At 42.0% G+C, this 26,634-nt stretch overlaps 2 protein-coding genes across 4 annotated transcripts; both read right to left on the bottom strand.

Moving 5' to 3' along the window:
• Positions 1 to 906: 906 nt before the first annotated feature.
• On the bottom strand, positions 907 to 14,102 carry rereb (arginine-glutamic acid dipeptide (RE) repeats b). 2 transcript variants are annotated; one of them, XM_061784907.1, is made up of 17 exons: positions 13,827 to 14,102; positions 12,909 to 12,957; positions 10,371 to 10,495; positions 9,836 to 9,935; positions 9,650 to 9,748; positions 9,337 to 9,417; positions 9,077 to 9,230; positions 8,906 to 8,992; positions 8,622 to 8,815; positions 8,302 to 8,448; positions 7,714 to 7,824; positions 6,416 to 7,533; positions 5,596 to 5,794; positions 3,869 to 4,565; positions 2,899 to 3,039; positions 2,429 to 2,603; positions 907 to 1,821 (listed from the first exon to the last, which is right to left on the bottom strand). In XM_061784907.1, the coding sequence occupies exons 1-17, from the start codon at positions 13,850 to 13,852 to the stop codon at positions 1,788 to 1,790; spliced, it is 3,537 nt and encodes a 1,178-aa protein (XP_061640891.1). In that variant the 5' UTR covers positions 13,853 to 14,102; the 3' UTR covers positions 907 to 1,787. The 2 variants fall into 2 exon arrangements, with proteins under 2 accessions (XP_061640891.1, XP_061640893.1); XM_061784909.1 differs by lacking the exons at positions 9,650 to 9,748; positions 9,836 to 9,935; positions 10,371 to 10,495; positions 12,909 to 12,957; positions 13,827 to 14,102 and adding an exon at positions 9,609 to 9,635.
• Positions 14,103 to 16,138: 2,036 nt separating this feature from the next.
• Positions 16,139 to 26,628, bottom strand: eno1b (enolase 1b, (alpha)). 2 transcript variants are annotated; one of them, XM_061785627.1, is made up of 12 exons: positions 25,674 to 26,628; positions 25,442 to 25,551; positions 25,262 to 25,357; positions 22,447 to 22,505; positions 22,280 to 22,349; positions 21,716 to 21,849; positions 21,120 to 21,342; positions 20,816 to 21,013; positions 19,252 to 19,453; positions 19,042 to 19,150; positions 18,881 to 18,939; positions 16,139 to 16,383 (listed from the first exon to the last, which is right to left on the bottom strand). In XM_061785627.1, exons 2-12 carry the CDS (start codon positions 25,524 to 25,526, stop codon positions 16,314 to 16,316), a joined length of 1,305 nt encoding a protein of 434 aa, XP_061641611.1. In that variant the 5' UTR covers positions 25,527 to 25,551; positions 25,674 to 26,628; the 3' UTR covers positions 16,139 to 16,313. The 2 variants fall into 2 exon arrangements, with proteins under 2 accessions (XP_061641611.1, XP_061641610.1); XM_061785626.1 differs by having other exon boundaries at positions 25,442 to 25,535.
• Positions 26,629 to 26,634: the final 6 nt, after the last annotated feature.

Below are 26,634 nucleotides of genomic sequence, written 5' to 3'. Positions count from 1 at the left end.
CTGGTACTGGGACTCTGGACTAATCACTAGTCAATGACTGGGCAGATGTAGACAAACAACCAGTCACACTCACTTTACTACACGTATGGACAATCTGGAGTCTTCAATGAACCCCAAAATGAATGGAACGTGGGAGGAAGTACCCGGAGAAAATCCACGCAGGCGCGGGGAGAACATGCAAACTCCACACAGAACAAACAAACAGAGAGGCATATTGTGCCAACTTGCAAGTGACACTTTTCACATATTTGTATGCATGTCCAGTGAACCCCCACATATTCACATTCTGCATTCACGAATTCTCACAGATTTTGTTTAAATAACCTAGCTCCATTATTTGCTGAAAAACTGACATATTCATTGTTTTTTGCTCAGGTAAAAGCACTAAAAGAATTGGTTTGCTGCAATCTTGTGACATTTTGGTGCCATGGAACTATGTTAAAGTGAGTTGAAGACCATTTAGACAAAATGTGTGCTTTGCCACCATCTTGTGGTATCTTGGTACCAAGGAACGACGTCATAGTGAGTTGAGGAGCTTCACTTGCGCAAAAAAAGTTCTGCTTTGGCGCCATCTTGGTGCAAAGGAACTATGTTGAAGTGAGTTAAGGAGCTTCATTTTGACAAAAACAGTGCCTTGCCTAGTGGAGATACCAGAATAAAATGCGTAGTACTGCAACATTACAAGAATGGCAGTGCACAACCCTGTACTGTTCAACACCATTCTCAAAGAGACTTTTAATGATTATAATATCCCCATTGTTATCTAATCTAATCCCAATGTAGCGAAGATTTATCAAAAGGGCTATCTATGAAAGGAATTCTTTGAACACACAACTGGAGTTGATGAGTTGTGCGTACTTACACTCGCCACGTTGTTCCATTTCCACATAAAAGCACTTCAGAAAGTAAGGTGTCACTGCAGAATATTTATTGAATTAAATATGCAATGGACACACTTTACTGGATACACATAAATGTGAAATTTCAAGGCAGTTAATTGTCAATATTTAGTTGATCTCCAATCACATGTATCAAATAGATGTAAATGTATTAATCCACAAAATACCTGTGGACACAGATCCCGTTCAAATTTATAATTATATCAATTATAATATTATATAGTGTTACAGCTTAAGGTTTCCTGCTTCACCAAGGGTTACATCTACAACTAAATGGTACTCATTCATATAGAATATTGTGAACATTTAATATTTACAGGCTCAAAAAGGAGTGAATAAAGCTTAGGTCATACTGTGAAAAGATATCTTGATATATAAAACTTTAGGATTTAGACAAATATTTAGCAGAATTAGAGTAAAACCAACCTCTACAATTTGTTTAAAGTCTAAACAAGACTATGCCACTTGCTACTCTAGTTTGAGTCATGCTCGGTTGTTAACACTCATTCAAACACTGGTTTATATGCAACTTTGTACAAGGAATCATCATTTATACACGATAATATATTTTAAGGTCACGCCAAAGTCTGTTTCCAAATCTTGTAAGGGCTGTGTTTTAGCAAAGTTCTATGTTGCATATATAACTGTTAAACAGTAAGTTTGTGAAAGTCCATCATTTTTTAAATCTCACGTGAATGCGTGAGATTGTTCATAAAACAAGCATAAAGTCTTGAGAAATCCTTAGCAGGCCTGTGAAGTGCTGAAGAAGGAATGCGCACATCGATACACAAATATGTTGTAAAATATATCAAAACAAAGACACAAATATTCTTACAGTATTCTACTGGGTGTTAAGTACAGGCTTTTAGATGAAGCGCCACATGGATCTCACGATGGCTTGTCACCTTCTTTCTTCAGACGGCTGTGCAAAAACAGGAAAATGTGGATCAATGTGACTAAAGCACATCAGGTACTGTACACTGCTATCTTGGCTTACGACTCCACCAATATGTTTGGTTTTCAGGTTTAGAGCAGTCACTTGGTCGATTTTTGATTTGTGTTGCGAGCTAATATTTGAGATGCAAGCAAGTTTTGGATATGTCACCACTCAAGTGAAGACAAACAAAATGAGCAGTTAGGGTACTTTAATGCCCTCGTTAAGTGGGCGAGGCGAGCCACAGTCGGCAAAGCACTTCCAGCCGTTTATTGTACTGGACAAGCAGTCATGCACAAATACAAAATGAGAACACTCAAAAGTACACCGAGACAATCGCACGGAACTATAAGCGGCCAACTCGACTCCAACTCCAGACGTCACTACCAGACGCCCCTGCCGTGGATGTTTATATTCAGCAACTGGAATCTAACCATTTACTGCTACCCGCGTATATATACGCCAAATGTGTTTTTCAACGCTCAGGTGTGGAAGATGGTCTTGCCCGGTTTGTCTGTGAAATTCAGGTTTGTAAACCACTGTGATGACTAACGGATCCATTTAGATGGAGCCGTGTGGTATTTAAAGACCTCACTTGTAATAATCTTCCTGGCTGGGCAGGGGGCCTCCATGCAGGTGATGTCCGTGCAGCCACTGCTGCTCCATGGCCATCCTCTGCAGCTCTGCAGACTGAACATGCATGGCCTGGAGATGGTGTGCGGCTGACATCTGAGGAATCGGACCCTGTAGCTCTCGGGGATATGCAGCCCCTACGGAAAGCGCAAAAGACCACATCGTGATCCACAATAGGGCAGCAGTACGGTGATTTGTACTGTTCTAAAAGGTAGGGATAGCATTGAAAATTGATTATTTAATAATTCTGATGATTGTGAGGAACCCATTGTTCATTAAATACATCTTGAAGCAATGAGGCAAAATGGAGCTGTTGGGTCACTGTGCTATGGCTAAACTCCTCAGGGTGATAACACTAAATGCTACTTGAAGATTACATTTTGGTGAGGCTGCAGGGGTGTGCCGACTGGCAGTGTGAACCGAAAGACATACCAAACAGAGGGTGGCGCAGCATCTCATGGTCATGTGGAAGATCAGCCAGCAAAGGGTTGGGGATGGGGCCTCCGGGGAAGGGGAAGCGGGCCAGACGGGGTCCGTTTGCCAGCGGGTCCACCAGAGGACCAGGGCTTGAACCTGTGTGAATGCACAAGAAATGTAGGCCACATCCTCACACCTTTCCATCAAGTCCTTTTCATAATGTTTGTAAACAATTGCCGCTGGAATACTTCCAGGTGGAAGAAAAGCGACTGACTACCGCTGACCTGAAGTGAAAATGATGCCAAAAACTTTGGGATTGCACTGCCAAAAATACTCCCCAAAAGGTTTAGTTTTTTCAGTTTCCCTCAAAAAAGACCAAATTAAGCAGCATAACGTGTGGGCGAGTAAGATAAATCAAGAAAATGTCGTAAATAGTTTCATGATTGCCTATTGGCGGAGAAGCCACTTCAAAATGGACAGAGTGGGACACGAACAACAATTATCTGGCTTTTTAAAGACATTTTCTCACAAGAATGTATAAAATGTTTGGTTGGGTTGCCTTTGAATGATTTCACATCAACTTGACAACGTGCTATCCATTTCACCGTCAAAGAGCAAGTCTGTGCTCCAACAACAGAAATGTCCATAAATTAGTCAGTCCCTCAATGACCTTGTGAACTGTGCCTTAATTTCCACCTCTTCTATTTCCACCACATCTTACATGTTGAATTGTAAAATTTGGCAGGCATTCCATCTCCCTTTGAAGCAAATTACCACATGTAACATATTTTCAACTGACACTTTAAACATTTCAACTACGGCTGTTGAGAATAAGGCTAAAATCATTATTCAAGCCATTTACCCTATTTTCTCAATCACTCTGCCTTGGTAAAATAACATGGGGTTAGTTTATTAGTGGTGGCATCGAAGCTTTTGCCACCCGCAAGTACGTTTGACATCATGGTGAAATGGCCAAAACACTCACCTTGACCGAGGGGATCCTGTTGGTGCAGGTGGAGGTGAGAGTGGATGTGCGAGTGTTGGTGATGATGCGGCGTCACGTTGAGCATCTGCAGCCTCGCTGCGGGATCCGGCGCCATGGAGGCCATCCTCTCAGCGTGCAGCCGCTCCGCAGTGAGGCGCTCAGCGTAGCTCAGCTCCGGACGCAGCTGAGTACCGGCCAGCACCATCCTCTCTCGCTCCAGATGGTTGAGCCCCGGGTGAAAGGGTGCGAAGTGGTGAGGCGGTCCGGGTATGTGGGGCAGAGCCAGGGCCCCGTGCCTGACATAGTGCTCCATGGGGTTGGCTGAGGGGTGTAAGGTTTCCAGGTCAGGGGGCTTGACCTCAAAGCCCGGCTTCATCCTCTCACGGAGCTCCCTCTCTCGGAAGTTCCTCAGCTCACGCTCTCTCAGGCTGTGCTCAGCACTGTACAGGCCGGGCATGTGGTAGGCCAGCATGGAGTCCCCGGGACTCAGAGACACATAGAACGGGTGGTTGCGGTTGGTGGGGGACATGACATGGGGTCGGGCGTATTCGCTCAGGGTGCGGAGGGCAGGCGTATCGGGGCCGATGTAGGGGGGCACGGCAGCGACGGTGGTTGGCGGCTGCTCGTACATGGAGCGCCCGTGAGCGGCCACCTGAACCTCACTCATGCGACTGTCGTGGGAGGAGCTGGATGCTCGCTGTAAACAAAGACATTGGAAGAAAACCACTTAATGTTTTGCGAGACAGACATACAGTAAGTGGTAAAAGTACTCACATTCTGTGCTGAAGTAAAAGTACAGATACTTGTACACAAAAAAAAGTAGTATTGCTTCAACTCCTCTACTTAGGTAAATGTAAAAAGATAGACTGAAATATACTACCACAAAAAGTAAAAACTGAAATGTATTTTAATTATAATTACTTTTTCAGTTGTTCAAAGTATAATGCTATAAAGTTTTAAAACAATCGGTAAAGTTTAGCCTTTAAGTTCACTGCTAATTTTGTTGTTTGTTTGTTTGTTGAACACACAAAACATAACAAATAATGATATTTGTACTAGAAAGTAAAAATACATTCTAAAAGATATCAAAAGAACAATAGATGGTTCCGCACAGTTTACATGTTCAAAGGAGTAAGAAGTTTTTAAAAAATGTAGTCCTACCCCTTCTTATGTCATGTTAATACAACAGTAGGTTATTCACATTTTATTATTGAATAATGTTGTCCTTCAAAAATGTATAAAACATTATGATTTTCTTTTAAAAACACCTGCCATGAAATTAGTGTATTTATCTCTTGATTGTCTTTACTATTATGGCAATAAAAAAAAAATAGAACCTCAAGATGGGCTGTTAAGCATGGAAGACATTTACCCATATAAAACCCAGGCGGCATAAAAAAAAAAATGGTGAAATTGGGAAAAAAAAAAAGTGTTTACTTATAAGACCCCAAGATCTCAATAAATCAAGATCTCAACCACTGTTGACTTAAACTTAGTCTTTTTTTTTTTTACATTGTGTTGTCATCTGCAGAGGTTGAAAAAAATAAGTAGAGAGTACAGATATCCGTTTACAAATGTGGGGTTTAAAAGTAAAAGTTGTCTTAATACAAAATACTCAAATATAGACATCTGAAAAATCTACTTCAGTACAGTCATGAAGTATTTGTACTATGTTACTTCCCACCACTGCAACAGAAACAGAAGAATGAATGGACCATTGTACTTACAGCGTTTCTCTCTGCCTCCCTTTCTCTCTCCCGATCCTTCTCCCGTTCACGCTCCTGCCTAGCGCTGAGCTCCGCCTCTCTCCGACACTTCTCTAGCGCCTCTTCCCTTTTCTTGGCCAGCTTGGAGCAGGAGAGCGGCGTGAAGAACAGGTCTGTCCGAGAGCAGGAGTTGTAGCCGCGATCCAGGTGTTTGATGAACCTGAAATTTACGACAGAGACACAATTGTCGTGTTTTCATGCTGTCCCACAAAAATTGTTACTTGATGCAATCTGACTTTTGCTGGGTTTTGGCAAACTGTATGTACACGCCTTTGGGTAGCTCCATCTATCCATCCAAAGGCAAACTACACTCTGTACCCATCGCCAGTTAATGACAGGGTAATTTTGAATCGTGCATCCAGTAGGAATCGATCCCATGTTGGCTTTGTGAAAGTCAGCTATGTGATCAGCTACACTAGCAATGGTCCTCATTTGATACAGTTAAATGCTTTCTCAAAAAATAGTCTAAACTGTCACCATTAAAGTGAATTTTAAACTTTGTCACTTTACCATTCAAAGGCCCAATCTTTGATACAGCTTTTGTATTCAATGTCACTAGATTGTGCAGGTGTTCTTCATGCTATGTTGTCTAATCATGCAACCGTTGCAAGCAAGACAATTTGCTTTAGTGTTTGAGCTTATTGTACGTGTATAAGACTCTATATAACTGTGTTGAGGGTCTTGGGAAAAACTTAAATAAACTTTCATTCAAAAGAGGACATAATATGTTCATCTTCGGTACTGCCACATTTTATGGACTGCGGAGGAATTAAAGACGCACCGTGCAGACTGGCTGGCGTGACTCGCCATGTTGATGACAGTAGGATCTGGCGAAGGGCTGCGAGGTGGAGACTGCGGGCTCCTGGCTTCCTCCATCTCATCCAGCGGCTCCTCTTTGATTTTAATTTGAGGTGGTCCCACTGTGGCGCTCGGCGATGGTCTCAGCCCAACAGGAGGGAAGGACGGCTGCAGGCTGGGGACAGGGCCAACTGAGGCTGACGCAGCAGAGGCGAGAGGCTGCGAGGAAGCGCCAGATGGATGAGGGGAACTTGTACTCTTTCCAGGGTGAGTCGGCGCCTGAGAAATCACCGGAAGCTGGCCGGAAAGCGTCTGCACAGGCGAAGGCTGCGGCATGAGCTGGAGAGGTGGAGGGGGTGCGCCTGGAGGATGCTGATTGGGAAGAGAGTTGAGGGGCTTTAGAGCAGGTGGAGGTGGAAGGTTGGAGGGCATCTGGGGGAAGGGTGGAGCAGGCTGGTGTGGTATCTGTTTGTGGGAAGGTTGAATTGGGGTGGTAGGAGGAGGCTTGATTTGGGGGCAAGAAAGAAGAGGTTGGGACAGCTGCGACTCCCGAAAGAAGGGCGGGGGTCTCTGGGTTGGTGGCAGCTGGGAGGACACTGAGCTGAGAGCAGGCGGCACCTGAAATGCAGACGAGAGAGGAGAGTCCTGCCCCGCTGTGGGTGGAAGCGGTGGTGCACCAGAGAGAGAATGAGGGGCGGGCGGCGGGCGGCCGCTCTGGCCCAAATTGGCAGCGGACTCTGTAGCAGCTGGCTGAGGCGGGTCTGGAGATGGAGGGGACGGGCTAGGAGGAGGGCCAGAAGAGGCAGCGCTTTGCGGTGGCATGACAGCTGGGCCCTGAGAGGGAGGGGCCTGCGGGACCGTTGTGTCAGCCCGGACGGTCGGCGGGGCTGTGGGCTCCGGGGGGACAGCGCTAGGTTGGGCAGAAGAGTCGGAGTCGCTCTCGTTACCCTGCTGAGGGCTGGGAATGCTGGGGGAGGAGCTGCGGTTGTCCTGATCAATGTCTTTGGTGTCACTGCTGCCATCCTCCTGAGCACTGCGGCTTTCTGAGGAGCTTTCCTCCTCCACCTCGGCCTCCACCTCAGAACGTGAATCTGGTGGCTCCTGGAACCAGATAAAACCCATTGAGATCAGGATCTCTTTCACAAGCGTGACCTGGCCAAGAGGTCAGCAACACGTCACAAGAACACGTGCAAGGAACTAACAGTAATACAATATTGACACAGCTACTAGGTACTATAAAAAGGCTTCAAGATTTCTAGCCGTTAGCAGTTTGCTTCTCACCTGAGTCTTGGACCGCTTAGGTTTGACTTTTTCAGGCTCGTTAGCCTCCTGAGGAGGACTCTCTCTGACACGTTTCATCGTCTTTGGTGTGGCTGCCTCCTCTTTCACCTTCTGGAGAACAAATGGAATATTCGTCAGTTATTGAAGGGCAGTTCAAATCAGAATCAGATCATTTTGCGACTATTACAAATATTTGCCTCTATTCTCCTCTGTGTAGCTGAACAATAGCCACTTGCTGATGAATAATGAACATAAGAGTTTTGTTCTAATCTTTCGTGAGCGCGTTTCACTGATGTGCCATTAGCTTTTGAAGAATTCTGATTTGGTGATGATGTAAAATATCAGTTTGGTGGCATTATAAACTTTACGGAAACATGCTAACCTTCCTATCTATGTTAAAATCACTCATAACTACTATTTCCTCACTGCAAGCTATTATTAAAATAAGTTATGTAGGTATGTTATAATGCTCCAACGTTTGGAGGAAAAGAAACATGTTGTAGTTCATAATAATGATGAAAAACAGTTTTCATATATATTTAAGTTGCATGCTTAACTTTGATTATTTCAGTCCAACAGTGAGTTTACCTTGGTATTCCTCTTCGTGGAGTCATTCTTGTTGTCCGTTGTAGATGCTCGAGTCGCAGTCTGGGAGTTCTGGGTCGTGGACTGCTGATCCTCGCTAGTGGGAGAGCCAGTGAGTCTCCTGTGGCCGCTTCTTAAAGATGACAACTGCTGTATTTGCAAGAAAACATTTCTCTCAGATATCATTGCGAAATGAGCAAACATCAGCAAAACATTTAGTCAAAGTCTTTTTCCAGACAATGAAGTCATCTTTTAGAAGTGCATGACGATAATGATCACCTCCATGTAAATATTTATTAATGTCGATAGTGTGTCATGCTTACAGGTGCTCTGCTTCGCCGTGTCCTCATGCCATGTTTACTGTTCCCTTCCTCTTCCTCTTTCACAGGTTTAAACATGAATGACGTGCCTGTAGACTTCTGTGCCGCTGGCAGACAGCCATGCTTGTTTTCGTAAGTGCGGCAGGTTGTGCATAGCAAAGGGTTGTATCTTCCTCCTTGGTGCCAATCCTTAGAACCTGTTTAAGGAAAATACACATTTTACAGCATTTACAATGCTGTAAAAGTAATTAAACAGCATTTTTTTCCCAAATATGAGTCACACGCACGTGTTGTACCGCAGTGGCTGCAGCTCTTAACTTCCTGTTCGCTATCTTCACTGTCAAGTTCGTCCTCACTGGCTGAACTTGCATCAACTGCAGAAGAAAAGCTACGGTCTGAGGCAAACTCCAACCTTTGCGTGACTTGAGAAAGAGAGAGGTAGCACACGAAACGCTTACCCGAGTAATTTCGAGACGGAGCGCTCACAGGAGCAGCGACAGAGCGAGTCTTTGCCTTTCGAGACGACGGCTGCCTGCGTTGTTGTCGATAAGCTCGCGTTCCTGCAGCCTCGGGAGTTTTTTTCCAGTGATAATAGAACGTGATCAGCTCTCCCTGTTGACAAAATTGCCAGTTTTTTAGTACAGACGCAATATTCTAAGCTATACTGAACTTATGTGTGACTTTATGGCGGTTTCTTAAAGCAGAAGTGTTCACTTACAGTCTTTTTGCTAGGCAAAAAGTCTTTTCGAATCCGGAAAAAATTCTTTCCATACTGTCTGAGGCCTTTGATGAAGCGTTTCTGAAAAGTAAAAATAAATAAATAAATAATAATAATATATATATATATATATATATAAATTCGACAAAAAAAAGTATTCTACACTGATTATCCAGTGCTGCTTTAAAAATTACATGACAGCTTTGTAGTAGGTCGCATATGAATTTTTACATACTTTTTACCTTAATTCCTACTCATATGAAAAGACATACCTCTAACAACATTATAGTGGTACCAATCGGATGCAACCCACCACATCATCCTCAGACCAGCATTTCTCAATAAGCCTGGGCAGAGGCTTCTTCACCAGACGCTGGAGAGCTTTTGCGGCATCGTAATGACTTGCATGCAACTGGGGGGGAGTGTATATGCAGTGCAACGTTAAGTCATCTTTTAGTAGTGCATGACGAAAATGATTAACACAAGCTGAGCTCTCTACCATGTTGAGAGCGTTGAGCGTGGTATCGTCACGAGAGGCTGCTAAACATCCATCCTCCGTGGATCCTCCATCACACATACCTGCAAATGCTGCCATGCTCCTTGGAAAACAAATAAGAGAGATGCTTGTGTCAGTTTTGAACCAATTGCTACTAGAACAAGATTTCCTTATGTGTCCCACCCAGGAGGAAATCTATGTTATTGCAATTAAAAAAGAAATGCAGGCTCCTTGCATTGGATTTGATTAACTCTTTTTGTATTATGGGATGGCGGTGTGATGACACCGAATGAAAAATAAAACAACATAAAAATAAATAAATATATTATATATAATAATAAATAAATAAAAAATGAAACAACGCTCATGTGGACTATTATGGAACAGTAGTCACAGTTGCTTCTGCAGGATTGCCAGGCTTGGCGTCACAATTGAAAAGATCAAATATTTACAGGAAGTAAGAACTCCAGCATGAGCCTCAAGACTAGCAAAGTGCACTAAAGTAAGCACTAATCAATAAAGTGTCAGTGACACTGACCTGGCAGCTCTCAGGTACATGAGAAGGTCACAGTCATTGACGCCAGGTGTCCACATAAGCTCCTCGTTCTCCGTCTGAGTTTGGGAAGTTGGCGTGGGTCGAGGCTGCAGCTCAGGAAGCCTTGCCTGCAACACATCAGCCAAAAAAAATAAATAAATAAATAAATAAAATAAAACAGAAAAATTTAGTTAAAGTCTTTTTCCAGACAATGACAATATATATATATATATATATATATATATTAATCACAACCGTCAATGGTGGTATTAAAACTATTCATACTGTATTTTATTAAGTATGTGTGCAAATTAATAAGATCCAAGAGCTGCAGCTCTGCTTACTCTACTTACTTTTTACTTATTCTACTTGGCATTAAATTGCTAGAGGCGAAGTGACTCTCCGCATTTACTTTTGACAGTAAATACGGCTGTTACTGTTTGACAGTAAATATGGCTGTCTATTGTCATACTAGATCGGCTCCAACTACTGGAGACAAATTCCTTGTGTTTTTGACATGCCATAGAAGAGGATTCTGATTCTGATTATACTCTTACTGACAGAACTGTGAGGCTGATGTGCTGACCACCGTGCCACCAAGAAATTACAGAATTTTGCAAAATTTGTCAGAAAATTATTCTTTAATTACAAATATATCTTTGCTCACCTATCTATGCCAGGTGCATATCATGACAGGCAGATCAATTAAATGTTCTTCCGTTTGATGGCAGAAGGTGCAATTGACATTCATAGAACAGAATAAGTTGTGCTTTCCTGCACATACATCACATTCAATTTAAGAGGCCCAGATTTTGTGACATCTTTATTTAGTTGTGTGACGTAACAATTTTTTCAAATGTAAAATGGCTCATTAAACATTGGGAAACACTAAGAGACTAAAAAGAAGGAAAATAATATGCAATAAGCATCAGGTGTATGTGTGAAGTTTTAATGTGTGATCCATCTTATTTAATGTTCACATTATTATAGTGCGCTGTTTTCCTTTTTAAAAACATTGTTTTTCGGGGGTTGGAACGGATTACAGTGGACTCCCAGGAACAGCAGAAATCTACAAATAATTGATGCCCATTATAATTGCGTTAAACCCCCCCAAATGTTTGAATAAGTAGTGATCAACCATCAATAAGTGTTTCTGGGCTTGGTCCTCCCCCCCTCCTGTCAAAAAATGTAAAAAACAAAAAGAAAAAAAAAAGAAAGAAAATGGGGGGAAAAAATGCGAATAGGTGAATCCACGGGAGCTGAACCATGAGTACGGACGGGTACGAAACATCTCAATAAATTTTAATATATATATATTTTAATTTATTGAGATGACATAAATTGTGCAACAGAAGCCTACACCTACACTAAATGTGAGTTATTCTTCTCAAATTTGTAGTGGAACTGAGTGAGGCTTCAGGCTATGTCTCTATTGCATTTTCCAGCTAATAAATCACTTCTATAGTCATTTGCAAGCTTCTGTTGCACAATTTATTTAAGTATTTCATGGTTATTAAGTATTTAAGTAAATTAGAATAAATATATTGTAATTTATGGAGATTTACCTGTATGCGGGCGTCCACTGTAATGTTATTTCCATTCATTTCAATGGGGAAAGATGATGAGTCATGAGTATTTTGAGTTACAAACATGGTCATGGAACCAATTAAACTCATACCTCAAGGCACTATTGTATCAGGAGTTCTTCCTCCCACATTCATGGTTGTACCTGAACGAGTTCAATGAACGAAAGTTTAAAGTCGTATACGTGAACTGTGAGTTCATTTCTGCCTGATGAGTGTAATTAGCTCATTTACTGCCAGCTTTCCCAGTTAACATGGATATTTGACTTCTAAAGCCATCAATGGCAGTGAATGTGTTAAGGACGCGCTCATTCTGGTGTCAAAGAACAAGTTTTCGAACAAAAGTTCATTTTCAGTCAAGAGTCCCAGGTTTTGTTAGGGACTTCCACAAAAAACCCGTCTGAACACACTATTTACGAGCCTTCATAGGTCGGCAGATATACGCTGTACAGTATTTGGCAACCGATTCAGTGCGGCCACGGCCGCCATTTGTGGCAGGCACTTTCCAGCTGCGCGAAAACACGAGGTGCATTCAGGGACACTGCGTAAGAGGGATGAAATGTGGTCTTCAATGGTTCTTATGTAATACATACAGTACATAATTGTAAAAATTGATTCGGCCGACTAGGAAAATTATTATTTTTTTTTAATCAGACTGCTTTGGTTAAACCGCTGTAGGAACACTTTCATGAAATGGAATTCATTTTGTTTTGTAAAAGAATAGATCAAATAAAATATTTTGTCAAGATAGTGAGTCAGAGCTACTAAGGTAATGTCCTTTCACCATCGTTACTGTCATACTGTGTTGTGTGTTTTTTGAATGGTGAATTTAGTTTAGTTTTTTTTTAAATTATTAACTATAAACTGAAGTAATTCATTTTTGTAACGGTGAATTGAACTGTGAACTAGTACGTGTTGAAAATGAACTTTCCCAACACTGCACAGCCATGTAGTTTACCTGATGACTTGGTCCCACTCTTATCTCGCCTTGAGTGCTGTTCAAGCTCCTAGAAGACAAGTAAAAAGAAAGACAAAAAAGTGGATGGCAAATTAATATTTGCTTCTCGAAATCATCATTATCACTGTCTCACAGCGGTCGCGAACAAGGGAAAAACCACGGGGATGAAGGGCCCCGCGGCTTGCTATCGCTGCTCTCAGCTGATTATCTCCGCTTCATCTGCTGGCTGGCTGATCTCGTTAAAAGGCGGCGCCGCCCACGCGGTCGCCGTCGGCCAATGGGAATCCGCGCACCGTCTTGACGTCTCCTGACATTGGGCCAGGCGAAACCCGACGCCAGCGGCCGCGAAGGCCCGTCAATCAATCACGCCAGCAGCCCAGCACACGGGGCCGCGCTCGTTCTCGCAGCACAACTGCTGTAGTCACCATTTTACAAGAACATTCAGGAACGCTGTGTTGCTGTGTGCTCGCAAAACACGTTCCAGACGTGAGGGCCGCTGAGTGGACCTCAACCCGAGTCCAACGCGCTAGATAGTCCTCGTCGACGCTAGCTTGCGCTTAACATGTCAAATGTATGTGCATGTAAATAACACATCAACCGCAAATGGTGTTTTAAATTCCGCGTCGCTAAACAAATAACAGCCAACGCTGCACAACGCGGCTAACATTAGCTAATTGCTCTACGTCGCTTTGTGTGTGTGTGTGTGCGCGCGCGTGTATCGCGTTGTAGCATTAAAAAAAACAACTGGCTAGCTGCTAGGGACCGTGACATTAGCTCGTTAGCCACAACTTCGTGACTGCTGACACGCCGACCGCTCCGTGCAAAGTGGACGCCAAGCGAACACAAACCACGAAGCGTATCCAGTACACAAGGCAAAATAATAATAGTAATAATAAAAAAAAGAGGCAAGTTATTTACCTCCGCGGGCTGAACAGGTCGTCCATGTCGACGGGTGTTTGGCTGTGGCTTGTTGACACTACGCAGCTCAGCGGGGCGACAGCCGCGCACGGACACTCACACGCGTACACGCTAACTATGCCAATCCCCTATTACATGGCTATTCAAAATGGAGGCGCTGTAGCGGAGGGAGTCTATTTTTTTTTCTTCTTCTTCTTCTCTCCGGTGCAATGACCTCCGCAGCCACACAGCGCAGCCTTCCAACTTGTCGAGTGTATACAAACTGAGCATGTGCGTGCAACCTCGTTCGCACCTCACGACTGGATACTGGAAAGCGCTAATGTGATGCAGGCCGTTGCTTCCCAGCGACGCCCCTGCAAAATGCAATCGTTATTTATATATGACATCGATCTGCAGCATTAGATTTTAATTTTTTTGGGGGGGTCATTGATAGTAAAAGCTCCATGCGGGAGAATATTTGTATTTTTCTTAGTAAGAACAGTGTGATCACAGAGCCAGAATATTAGAGAATATTGATTTTTTTTTCTCTTTTATACAAAGCTAAGTATCTTTGCATATGCATTGCAACCTCTTCTGTTATAACAGTACAACAGTAAATAATTTGAATGTATGTAATAATTATTTGTAAGACTATTATTGCACAATAAGCAGACAATAATGTCAACAAGACAAGTGTCAAGTATTGCATGGGTCAGGCAGGGAGATAGCCCCCAGGACCACATCAGCAGCCCCCGTTCAAGGGCTGCTCTAAAAATAACTCACCAGTGGATGGGACATTGCGATTTCCTAGTAAGGTTGTAAAAATGAGCTTTTGGAAGAAAAAAAAACCTAAACATTTGTTGCAGACACTCATAGAAATATAGAGTTGCATATTGATATTTATCCATTTCCTATCTTGTTAAATCCTTCTTGATAAATCTTGTGTGAAATCATTAACATGATCAGTCTTCACGTGGAGGAATACTGCATCATTAACTATTAATCATGTATAATAAAATGTGATATGAGCAAATACTGTTTGTTATTTCTGAAGTGTACCCTTCGCAATAACCAGTAAATAAGCATAATCCATTGTATTTGTTGGTGCCTTTCAAGCCGTTCAAGGTCACCATACATAGTTATAAGAAATAGAATTAAAAACAACAATTAAGATATAAGTAGTTCTTAGTTTTATGTTTGGTGACCTTTGGTCTATTGTCTTTTCCTGCATTCCACTGCAGCGTATGTTTTACTTCATGAACTCTTTCATTTGATTCAAACAAGTTATCAAACTGCAATTTAACTCAACATTTGGTCAGGATATCAATTAGTTTTTGTTTGTCTTTTTTCCCCTCTTTGACAGTGCCAATCAAAAGTGAACATGATCTTTGTAAAGGCAGAATTTTGAATACAGTTACTGTATGTGGGATCTCCACGTAATGCATAGTATCCACAACAATTTGAATGTAATGTATGTTTATGTATGTAATATTTATTTGTACGTTTGTATTGCACAGTGAAAACACGATACACAATATCGATTGATACACAATCGATGCATTTTTAGTAGAAGATTATGCTTTATTTTGAAAGAAAAGTAAGAAATGTGAGTACAATAAAGGGTAGATGATGTGTTTAGGTCTCTTTATGAATGACTTGCACTTCCATTATGCTTCATAAAAGAATAACTCGAGTCTCACGAATCAGAACTTTATTCATCCCTGAGGAAAATTGGTTTGTTTACATTGTAGCTTATATTGTCTGCATTTTTACTTGAATAACATCATTGGGGTTTTTTTTTCTACACCACCTACATTGTAAGTGTAGTGCAATTAATGCAACTGTGCCATCAGCCTGACTTACAACAACTGTTCTGGAAACCTCAGTTAAAATGATGCAAAACAATAATGGGCCACAGGATTTCTTATTTTTTGGCCCAGGAACTAATGGTAATTTTGCTATGAATGGGCCTTTAGTTGTATATTTTCTGCACATTGCTTGAAAAACAAACCTGTGAAATTTTAATTTCAAGTACTAAATTGCTCAGGGACAAGTGTGGTCTTCATAATTGGCTCTTTATAATTATGTGTGTCATTAAGTTTTCTGTGTCTGCACAAAGTGCCAGCATCCATCCTACAAGCAAATCTTATGTGGAATTAACATACATGTACTGTAAACCCAGTCCTGTATAATTTAGTTACCAGACTAGCCATAACAATGCCTCCTTTTATTGTAAAAATATTTATTAATGGAATAGTTAGTGAGCGTGGGTGACACATTAATGAAAGTCAAGTGAGCACAGCAAAAAGAGTTGTAAAAAAAACAAGACACCAGACATCTTTGTCTTTTATTAACGAGATCGCCAAGAGAAGCCTTTCTTGTAGTGTGAATACATCTTAATCTTAATTTACTTCACATTAAAAAAAAAAAACATCTTTATTTTCAGCAGTTCAACTATAGGTTTATAATGTTTTGGGGGGTTTCCTGTGGTTTTTGTTGGGTGTAAATTCACTCTGCCAAAGGTTGTCTGAAGTTTTTCCCAGCGAAACAAGCTTTGTCTCCCAGCTCCTCTTCAATTCTATAATACAAACACTTGGAGTTAGTTTCATTGTTATATTATTATACATTATTTACCCTGCATTACAGGATTTGCTTACATTTTGCCACTGATTTAACTCAAACACAAATATCGTCCGGCAGAGACAGGACCCAATGATTTCCATATGACATTTCAATTAAATATACTGGGTGCAAAGTACATGACGAGTATTTATAGCTCAATAAGGCTCAGTAATGGCAGTTGTAGCTAAATTCAAATGAACTTGTCTTGGTGGACAGAACGTTGCAGGATGGAATTGCATTGCAGGAGAATTTGAAAAAAATAAAATCAAAATCAAAACCGGTTGTTAGAGAAATGTGAGTTTCCTTTTGGAACATTGTCAGTGTGCCTTTGAGGAAGACACAGAACCAACCAAACTCAAGCATGGAACACCACTGAGCTGCCATGCAACTCTGACATCACTCTCCTGTCTGCATGTGTGCCATTTACTTCTTTGTTGTGTAATGCATGAATGCATGAGGCATTATATAACATGCACGCTTCTCTGAGTGGTGCGCAACAAAGATACAGGGAGAACACTGAACTTCCCCGTGAGGGATTAGATACAAGACATCCCAAATAAAAATCATGAAAGCAAATGAATATACAGTTAAGCCCAAAATGATTCATATCGGGCTAAATTCTAAGTGTAAGTGGAGTTGTATTTGTTGAATGGGTTTTTTTTTTTTTAGCTGGAAATGACACAAGAAAGTGGCTTCGCTTATATTTTTTAAATAAATTAAAAACAAAAACATGATAAGAAGTTCCATGTCCAAAACAATTCCTACTCTGTCAATGCATGCACATCCAGAGTTCTTATTTAGGGTTTCTCAATGTGTGGTACGACTACCACTATTGGTATGTGGGCTCCCTCTTTTAATATACTAAAGAATCACTGAATCCATCCATCCATCCATCCATCCATTTTCAACACCGCTTATCCTGGTTAGGGTCGCTGGAGCCTATCCCAGCTGACTTCGGGCGAAAGGCGGACTACACCCTGAACTGGTCGCCAGTCAGTCGCAGGGCACATATAGACACGGACAACCATTCACACCGTCACTGAGTGGGAACTGAACCCACGCTGCCTGCACCAAAGCCAGGCGAGTGTACCACTACACCATCAGTGACTAAGAATCACTGAATTAAATACAAATACAATTTACAACATTTAAACCATGAAATACACAATAATGAAGCTTGTATTGTAACTATGCACACAGCTTGTTTAAATGTTTATAAACTCCAGTATACACTACATGTTTTGCTTTTAAAGAGTAATTCATTTTTTAAGTAGAGGTTAGTTGTATTTAACTCAAAGTGAATTTGCAGTTTTAAAAAAAAAAAAAACACCTTTTGTCATATATTGAAAACTCATCCCTCTCTGGCCGCGTCTAATGGCTCTAAATTAATTTTAATTGTTATTTTACAAGAGGGCACGGTGCGACAAGAATAGCCAATCGGACACTGTAAAGATAGGAGGCGTGACCGAATAGTCTTTCAATCTTTTGTTCACGCGCACGGTTGTCCTTACAAGCCTCACAGGGACACAGCAGCCTTGCGCAAAAGGAGACTATTATAGTTTCTTTGCTAGATTATTTAAATACAGGGAGCAAAGCAAAGTCAAAAAGGAATTGGACAGCTCTCTACTTCAAATCCAGGGTAAACATATATAACAGAGGTATCCAATACGGAGACAGCTGCATGTTGTTGGGCTTTGGAAAACCACTGGCGCAGTCATATGAACGAACGGTGTCGTCACCGTTCTCACCGGGTGGCCAGGTAAATTGACCACCTCTTTTTAATTAATTGTAAATTCAACATCAAACACGTAACATTTTGTGTTTGGCATGTGCGTTATTGGGCTCAGGGCATTTCTTTGGACAGAGAAACGAGGGGGCGAGCGTGGTGTGTGAATGAAGCTACATTCAAATCTTGCTAGCAGTTAAAAACTGCATACTGCACCTTAAAGTATAATACATTTGCATTACATTTTTTTCACTCTTTGTTTTCAACATTTTATTTAAGGACATTTTTATTAAACCTTTGAAAAGATTTGATAAAAGTACAATCAAGGCTGCTTTTAAAATGTGTTTTTGCATTAGGGGCAGTAGAGTGTCCTAGTGTGTAGCATGTCTGCCTCATAGTCCCAGGTTTGAATCTAGGCTCAGGCTCTCCTGTGTGGAGTTCTTCTCGATGTGCTTGTGTGGGCTTTCTCCAGGTCGTCTGGCTTCCTTCCACATTCCAAAATCACACATTAGTTTATTTGACAAGTCTAAATTTTCCATAGCTATGACCAAGAGTGTAAACGTTTGTTTGTACGGTATTGACCAGCAACTGACTGGCGACCAGTCCTGGGTGTACATCACCTCTTGCGCAAAGTCAGCTGACATAGACTCCAGCTCAGCCATGACTCTAATCAGGACAAGTGGTACTGAAAAGAAAATGGATGGAAGGATGTCTGCCTGAGACTTACCTGAGAATCTGATTGTATTTGGCCAAACGCTCAGAGCGACAAGGTGCCCCAGTCTTGATCTGAAAGCGTACAAAAAGCTTTGTAATTGTCGTGTTGGGCAATTGGGGGTTTGCTCCTAACTTTTTTTTTCTTTATATAGATTGTATTCATGATGTCTCTACCTGTCCAGTGCACAGGCCGACCACCAAATCCGCGATGAAGGTGTCCTCGGTCTCTCCAGAGCGATGGCTCACCATCACTCCCCAGCCGCTCTCCTGGGCCATCTTGCACCTGAAAGACCAGGAAGAGACCATTTATTCCATCTCAATGATATGGCCTACTATGCTGTATTCGCTAACAAGTTAGGTACATAGAAACCAACGTCAACTCACGCTCGCATAGATTCGGTTACGGTGCCAATCTGGTTGACTTTAAGCAGCAGACAGTTGCAGGCCTTCTCCTCCACAGCCTTGCAGATGCGAGCCGGGTTGGTCACAGTGAGATCGTCTCCGACGACCTGGATGTCGGTGCTGGCGGTGAAGTCGCTCCACGCCGCCCAGTCGTCCTGGTCAAATGGGTCCTCGATGGACACCACTGTGAATGAATTGAGAAATGTTCTCCTAACATCTAAAGGAATCGACTATGTGGAATTGAGTATTATGTTTATCTGACCTGTTCTTGGAATGCATGTAAACATTTGGGAGGATTTGGGAGCAATTCAGTCGAGTCTAGTGGTTTTAAACCAAGGGTAGGCAAACCTTTGTGCTTAAGGGTGACATGTGACTTTAAAAAAGACAGATGGCCCGGTCAATAGTAAATGAGATAAAAAGTTAAACATGTATGAAAAATGTGTCAAATCGTTTATCTTAGTAAAAAAGAATAATTAATACTCATTTAATCTCATTATGTATCATTAATACATTATATTATATAATATACTGTAAAATAAATCAAAGTTATAATTGACCAATTATTTAATCAAATAAATGCATATACTGTACACATATATTAGGACTGTCAATGAAGAATATTTTAAAATCAGATTCATCACACTTTTAAATTTTGATTAATGACAATTAACCAGAAGCGCCAAATATACCACACGTAGTACCACATTTTGCTTTGAGATGGTATTTTAAACTTGTTGTGCTTCCATGCTTAAGAGAGTTCAGCGCTGCACTTTATGCAAATTACATTTGGTTTTTTTTCGAAAGTACCATCGAGCACACCAGTCGGAGTCTCCTCACTTAATATTAAGCATTGACCGGATCATTGACCTTATAGCAACCTGCACCGCATTTCAAATATCCATCCGCGGTTAAGATAAAGGAGCATGTGTGGTCAGACTAAATTGTGTGAATAATCACAGTTAATGCATGATTAATGCGACTAGTTTCTTGTGATTAGTCATGAGTTAACACTTTAACTTTGAATTAATCATGATGCTGTTTAATTCTTTACATTATAATTTAATGATGTTCTTACTATAAGCTTTTATAAAGTCAAATATTATACAGTGCTATTTTCACTATGAAAAAACACAATTTTGTTGTTGTTTTTTGGGGAGGGCGGGCGGATTGAATCTGCGGCATTTCCGTTCATTTCAATCGGGAAAGATGATATGCGATACAAGTGTTCTGAGTCTGGTCAAAGACCAAATTCAATTTGTGTCTCAAGACACCACTGTTTAACTAATTAATTGAAAATGAAGTCATTTTAACATCTCGCCAGTAAAATTACTCATAACTAAGCAATTCCGCCACTTCACTCTCCATATGCATATCTTTTGCTGACTCATTAGTTTACTGATTATCCTTGGTTAATACCAACAGCACCATTGCTATGGCATTCAATCCTTTTTAGACAAATAACCACCACATATTCAGAGTGCTGCTCCAATAAAATTGTGTGCTCTTGACTCGCGTGTAAACAAACAGAGGGTGAAGTGGAGGTGACCTGGATAATCCTTCACAAAGCTCTTGTAGAGGTCAGCCAGCTCTTCAGGAGTGATGTAGCGAGACGGATCGTCGGGAGACTTGAAGTCCAGGTCGTATTTCCCTTCCCGGTGGAATTCAGAGGCTGCCACATCCATGCCAATCACAACCTCGTCTGTGTATCCTGCTTTAGCAATGGCCTCCTTTATCAACTCCAGTGCTGCATTGACAAATATGAAGAAATGACAGGATACGATGTCGCGGTAATAGGCTTTATGTCACATAAAGTAATAGGTTTTATGTAACATCAAGTCAAGCGTAATTACCTTCCTGGTTCTCCAGGATGTTTGGAGCAAAGCCACCTTCATCTCCCACATTGGTGGCATCCTGGCCGTACTTCTTCTTGATGACATTTTTGAGATTGTGGTAGACCTCGGCTCCAATCCGCATGGCATCCCTGAAGGTGCCCGCGCCAACCGGAAGGATCATGAACTCCTGCATGGCAAGCTTGTTGCCTGCATGGGAGCCACCATTGATCACATTGAAGGCCTGATGGTGGTGAGGAATAAGGGCTGTATATTGCAATAAATACAGTACATGAAGATACAGCGTATTTCCCTCATTGAGTGGGCGGGGTTGTTATCTACGCAACAGCAGAAAGTACCTTGCATCAATAAGGGTAAGCAAAGACATTTAATACCTATACCAACCTATTGTCAATTAAATACACAACAAAGACAAGATATTCATTGTTCAAACTTATAAACAGGGGAAAAGTGCATCTTTTTGGGGTGCACTGTTCTTTTTTCTTTCTTTTCAAATGGATGACAAACAGTGATTCATTGGGGTGAAATGTCTATTATTGCGTGAGCCACTTTTTGGAGAAATACGGTGTGGGGAAATGTGCATCATAAAGTCTCACCGGCACAGGCAAGATGACCTTGGGGTTTCCTGCAAGGTCAGCAATGTGACGATATAGAGGGACTCCTTTCTCTGCTGCACCTGCCTTGCAAACAGCCAGCGACACACCCAGAATGGCGTTGGCACCCAATTTAGCTGTTACACATAAAGTAACAACAGTCAAAAAAAAACAAAATAAAAAACTATCACAAAATCTGACAGTGAATGACGTAATGTATATGTGGATTGGAATTTTGCATATGTACAGTCCTGTATTATTGTAAGGATCTGTGCCCATACCACTGTTGCATGATGAGTTAGCCTTTCATCCTGTGGGAGCAAAAGCATCCATCCATCCATCTATCCATCCATCCATCCATCTATCTATATATCTATCAATTAATGTGGATTCTTTACTTGCAGCATTCATCCAATTATTTAAAAAAAAAAGCTCTGTAGTAGACTGGGACTTTATATGACCTTAGTCTAACGTCATGTGTGTTTAAGACCAGACTGAACAAACAATAAAATGTCCTTTTGAAAAATAAAAGAGAATAATAATAGCTAATAATGATAGCCCCCTTACATTTGTTCTCCGTGCCATCCATGTCGATCATCAGCTGGTCGATTCTCTCTTGCTCGACCACAGATACATCCTGGAAAGACGTGAAAAACACATCAATACCATGTTAAGTATGGTGACAATGAAGAGTTTGGCAAACAAATTAAACGAATGGATGATGAACTTCTTACTTGGTCAACAAGTGCAGGTGCAATAGATGAGTTAATGTGCTCGACTGCCTGTAAGACACCTGTGGCACGAAAGGGAATATCAAATCATACAGCTAATTATTCAGCATTACATTCACCTGATATTTTGAATATACAGACTTGTGCTATACTTACGTCTTTAATTATAATTTGCAGGTTTATACTACGTACTGAACGGACATTTTGTTCAGTTCTCACACAGTTCTCGAGTCTAGTGGTTTTACCGTCTGGAAATTTTGTGTGCTGTGAGAATTTGCTGGTTTTGCATTCAGTAACAATATAAATACATTCAAGGGTCATCTTTATCAACCAAAATTGTTTGACTGATTTGCTTTATATGGTGACATACAGTACATCGATATCGACTGATATGAAAACAAATATTGTGATCTGATTTTTTTTTTTCCCCATATCGCCCAGCCCTATTCCTATGTGTCATGAACGGAACAAAGGACAGGACCCAAAATGCACGACTCCAATTCAAAAAGAGAGGTTTGAACGTGACAACAAGGTACAACGAACTGGCGACCAGAAAGAATGAGACAATTAGGGCAAACGAGCACAGGTGGGGAAGATGCTCCCAGGAGCAGGTGTGTACGAAACAGGGGGAAGACAACAACCAGAACACCCCCCCCCCCCCCCCCCCCCCCACCCCCCACCTTAACGGTCGGGCCCAGACGGCCCCGGAGCCCCAGGATGCGCAATGTGGAAGTCCCGAATGAGTGAGTCATCCACAATAAACCCAGACGGTACCCATGAATGTTCCTCAGGCCCATAGCTCTCCCAGTCCACAGATATTGAAACCCCCTCCCCCTCCGACGAGACGACAACAGCCGCCTCACCGTGAAGACAGGGCCCCCGTCCACGAAACGTGGGGGAGGAGGGGGCCTGGAAGGCGGGACCAGAGGGGACTCCCGAGCGGGCTTGAGCAGGCTGACGTGAAATGCAGGGTGGACCCGCATCGACCTTGGTAGCCTAAGCTTCATGGTGACAGGGTTGATGACCTTTGTGATGGGGAAGGGCCCAACGAACCTCAGCGCGAGCTTCCTGGACTCCACCCGGAGTGGAATATGCTTGGTGGAGAGCCAAACTCGCTGACCCACTTTGTAGTTCGGGGGCGGTGTCCTCCTACGGTCAGCTGCGGTCTTGTAGGACTGTCCTTGGCGTTGCAGCCTTTTGTCGATCTTTATGGCGAGAGCGATGAGAGTGTCCAAGTCGATCGGCAGTTCTAGTGGGACCAAATGATCTTTGACCACAGGAGATAGTCCTTGAAAAAATGCATCGAGTAGTGCCCCGTTGTTCCACTGACTCTCAGCTGCTTGAATGCGAAACTCAATCGCGTAATCTGACACCCTGCGCTTGCCTTGTTGTAAGGTGACAAGAGAGCGAGCTGCCTCACGATCTGGTGTTGAATACAGAAAACCTTGCTCCATAGTCTTTACGAAAGAAGCCCAAGAATGACACGCGGTGGAATTGCGGCTGCATTCAGCAGTAGCCCACGCCTCCGCACGACTAGTCAGGTGGGAAATGACAAAAGCGATCTTTGCCCGCTCGGTGGGGAAAAAGTGGAGCTCAAAGTGGAGTTCGCACTGAGTGAGAGAGCTGTGGGCAGAGAGTAGCGGAGGTGGCAGGTGGCGGCATGGTGACTGATTGACATGGAAATGGTGGTACAGTGGCGGCATTGGGTCCTCTGCCAGCTGGTTCCTTCTTCTGAACCATATTCATTAGAACTTCAAACTGTGAGGCCACCTGTCTCATCATAGTGTCCTGATGCTCCAACAGTCCCTTTAGATGAAGGTGGAGGGCAGCAAGCTGCTCATCCTGCTTCGATATGTGTTGACCCCGCGCTTGAAGGGCTTTGCGCACCGGGTCTGAGTCTGCTGGCTCCATGCTATGGCCAGTTCGTTCTGTCATGAACGGAACAGAAGACAGGACCCAAAATGCACGACTCCAATGGACAGTACCAAAAAAGAGAGGTTTAATAAACGAGGTCAGTACACAGGCAGGGAATCCGAAAAAGGCAACAGTATCCAAAAAACGTGAGGCAAAAAAACAAGGTCAATAATCAGAACAGGGTCTTGTCTTACGATGAGTTGGTGACGTAAATGCCTGGGGTAATTAGGGTAAACGAGGCACAGGTGGGGAGGATGCTCTCAGGAGCAGATGTGTATGAGACAGGGGGAAGACAACAACCATAACACACAACCATGATACCTGATTTGTAAGTGCAGTTATTGTTCAAGCTGTGCATGATGTTACAGTGACCGCCAATAATATTACATATACATTTTAGGAATAACACCTGTCTCATTTTTTTAGGGACACTTAGGCCTACTATGTTACTGTATTTGAATGTTGGTCACGATGGTGGCACTTCGAGAGCTACGTTTTTTTTTTTAAGGTGGTGCTTGGCGTAAAACGTTTGAGAACCACTGTACTTGGGCCTTGGAATTTAGTACCTTGGAATTCAGTACCCAGAAAGCTACAGTACGTAGATACTGACTAGTTCCCGGGCCTAAATGATGTGAAATAATGACAACCTTGAAGGGAGTGCCTCTCCTCATAGTTAGTTAATTCGTAGTAAATGAATACACACCAATGTTTAACAATACTAGAAGACTCGCCCCTTGACACTCATTGTCATGGCTGCATTACATTCTGAGCACTTTGCTGCAAGACGAAAAAATGTGCGCAAAAGACCAGCGCCGTCTCTGTAGTACTTATTTCAATAATCCTCTCTGGATCAAAAAAAAAAAAAAATTTTTTTTTTTTTTCAATAGGTCTAAAAAGCACAAACCTTTTCCAAGGAAGCGTGACTTATCATTATCCCGCAGCTCCAAGGCTTCATAGATTCCAGTGGATGCACCGCTTGGTACAGCTCCCCTGAACAACCCTGATGACACACATAAGAACTATGAAGAGATCAAACTGAGAAAGAAAAAACAACAACAACAAAAACACTTTTCAGTCAGCTTACCTTTAGCAGTGTAAAGGTCGACCTCCACTGTGGGGTTCCCACGGGAGTCAAAGATCTCTCGAGCGTGAATTTTGAGAATGGACATGATGGAGCACTTTGAGATAGAAGAGTTAGAGGCATGAGATATATTAACTGTCTTGACAGGGACATACAGTATATAATGTACCAGGCTGAAAACAATTTAGCTGCATAAAATTCTATTTATTTCCTTGGAACATGATGTAGGACTCACCTCTTTTATTTACCCTTTCCTTCGTGAGGCTTCCACTTCCAAAATAATAAAAATACCGTGACCTGGCCTTAAGCTTAGCATGCTGCTTCTCTCCTAATTGGATTACATGTCCTCATCTCATTAGTCACATGACATTTCAAATGCACTCGTGCAGTGGCCTGCATCAGTCTCAGCAAAAGGACCTAGTGTGGATTAACACCCCCTTCACACTGTTTTTGTGGAGTACAAATGATAAATTCAAGCAAAGATTGTGGAAGACCTGTGAAACGCATTCCCAATAGACAGTACAGCACAGTTATGTTAATATGGGTATATGTTGTAGGCCTATTGTTGTTTGTGGTGAAACGGAGTTTGGTGCAACACGTACGGTTGCAAACTACAATGAGAATATCGTTTAGCGGAATAAAACGGTCGTCTTTTCTCTTAATTTGTAAATGTGCACTTCTGCCACCTGGAGGTCAAATTGGGAACAACTTGACAGACGTCATCATCGTCGCTTTTTTCTTTCATTTTTTTCCCCTTAAAAATGTTTAATGAATGGGGTTCTCTAATAGGTATAAACCAAATGATGTAACGCTATAATTATCCAGATTGTTGGACACCTGCCAGCGATACGTCGATATCATGATATAATGTTCGTTATTTTAGGCGACGCAGTGACATGAATACAATGAAAAATATTTTATGAATTCATCCCCGGCGTGTAATGAAAGTGTATCCAGTGTAAACACGTTTTTACCATTTGCATTGGAAATATTAGGAAAACATATGTCTCCCTCCTGTGCATTGCAATGTGACTGTAGACTACAATCACAAAACAAAATTGTGTTAAATTGCTGTGTATTCGGGTTATTACAATTTCACCATGTCAATTACAAACCCTGCATTTTAATTCAAAGGTAGCGTTTTGATTTTTAGCCGTATGGGCTATAAGTCCTTTTGTCCAATAGAGGGCGGCAAC

This window comes from Phyllopteryx taeniolatus, chromosome 9 (genome assembly GCF_024500385.1).
Source record: "Phyllopteryx taeniolatus isolate TA_2022b chromosome 9, UOR_Ptae_1.2, whole genome shotgun sequence".
NCBI classification, from domain to species: Eukaryota; Metazoa; Chordata; class Actinopteri; order Syngnathiformes; family Syngnathidae; genus Phyllopteryx; species Phyllopteryx taeniolatus.
This window is presented reverse-complemented; position numbering and strand designations above follow the sequence as displayed.

Bases quoted from the DNA above. Each gene is read 5' to 3' on its own strand.
- rereb (XM_061784907.1), bottom strand. From the start codon at position 13,852: ATGGACGACCTGTTCAGCCCGCGGAG. The intron at 9,936-10,370 runs GTCAGTGTCACT...TTGTTTTCCAAG, and splicing joins ATGTACCTGAGAGCTGCCAG to GAGCATGGCAGCATTTGCAG. The intron at 2,604-2,898 runs GTATGTCTTTCG...CGCTTTCCGTAG, and splicing joins GCTGCGCCACCCTCTGTTTG to GGGCTGCATATCCCCGAGAG.
- eno1b (XM_061785627.1), bottom strand. From the start codon at position 25,526: ATGTCCATTCTCAAAATTCACGCTCGAGAGATCTTTGACTCCCGTGGG. The intron at 21,343-21,715 runs GTGAGACTTTAT...CACCACCATCAG, and splicing joins AGGTCATCTTGCCTGTGCCG to GCCTTCAATGTGATCAATGG. The intron at 18,940-19,041 runs GTAGAGACATCA...GTACGCTTTCAG, and splicing joins TCGGCCTGTGCACTGGACAG to ATCAAGACTGGGGCACCTTG.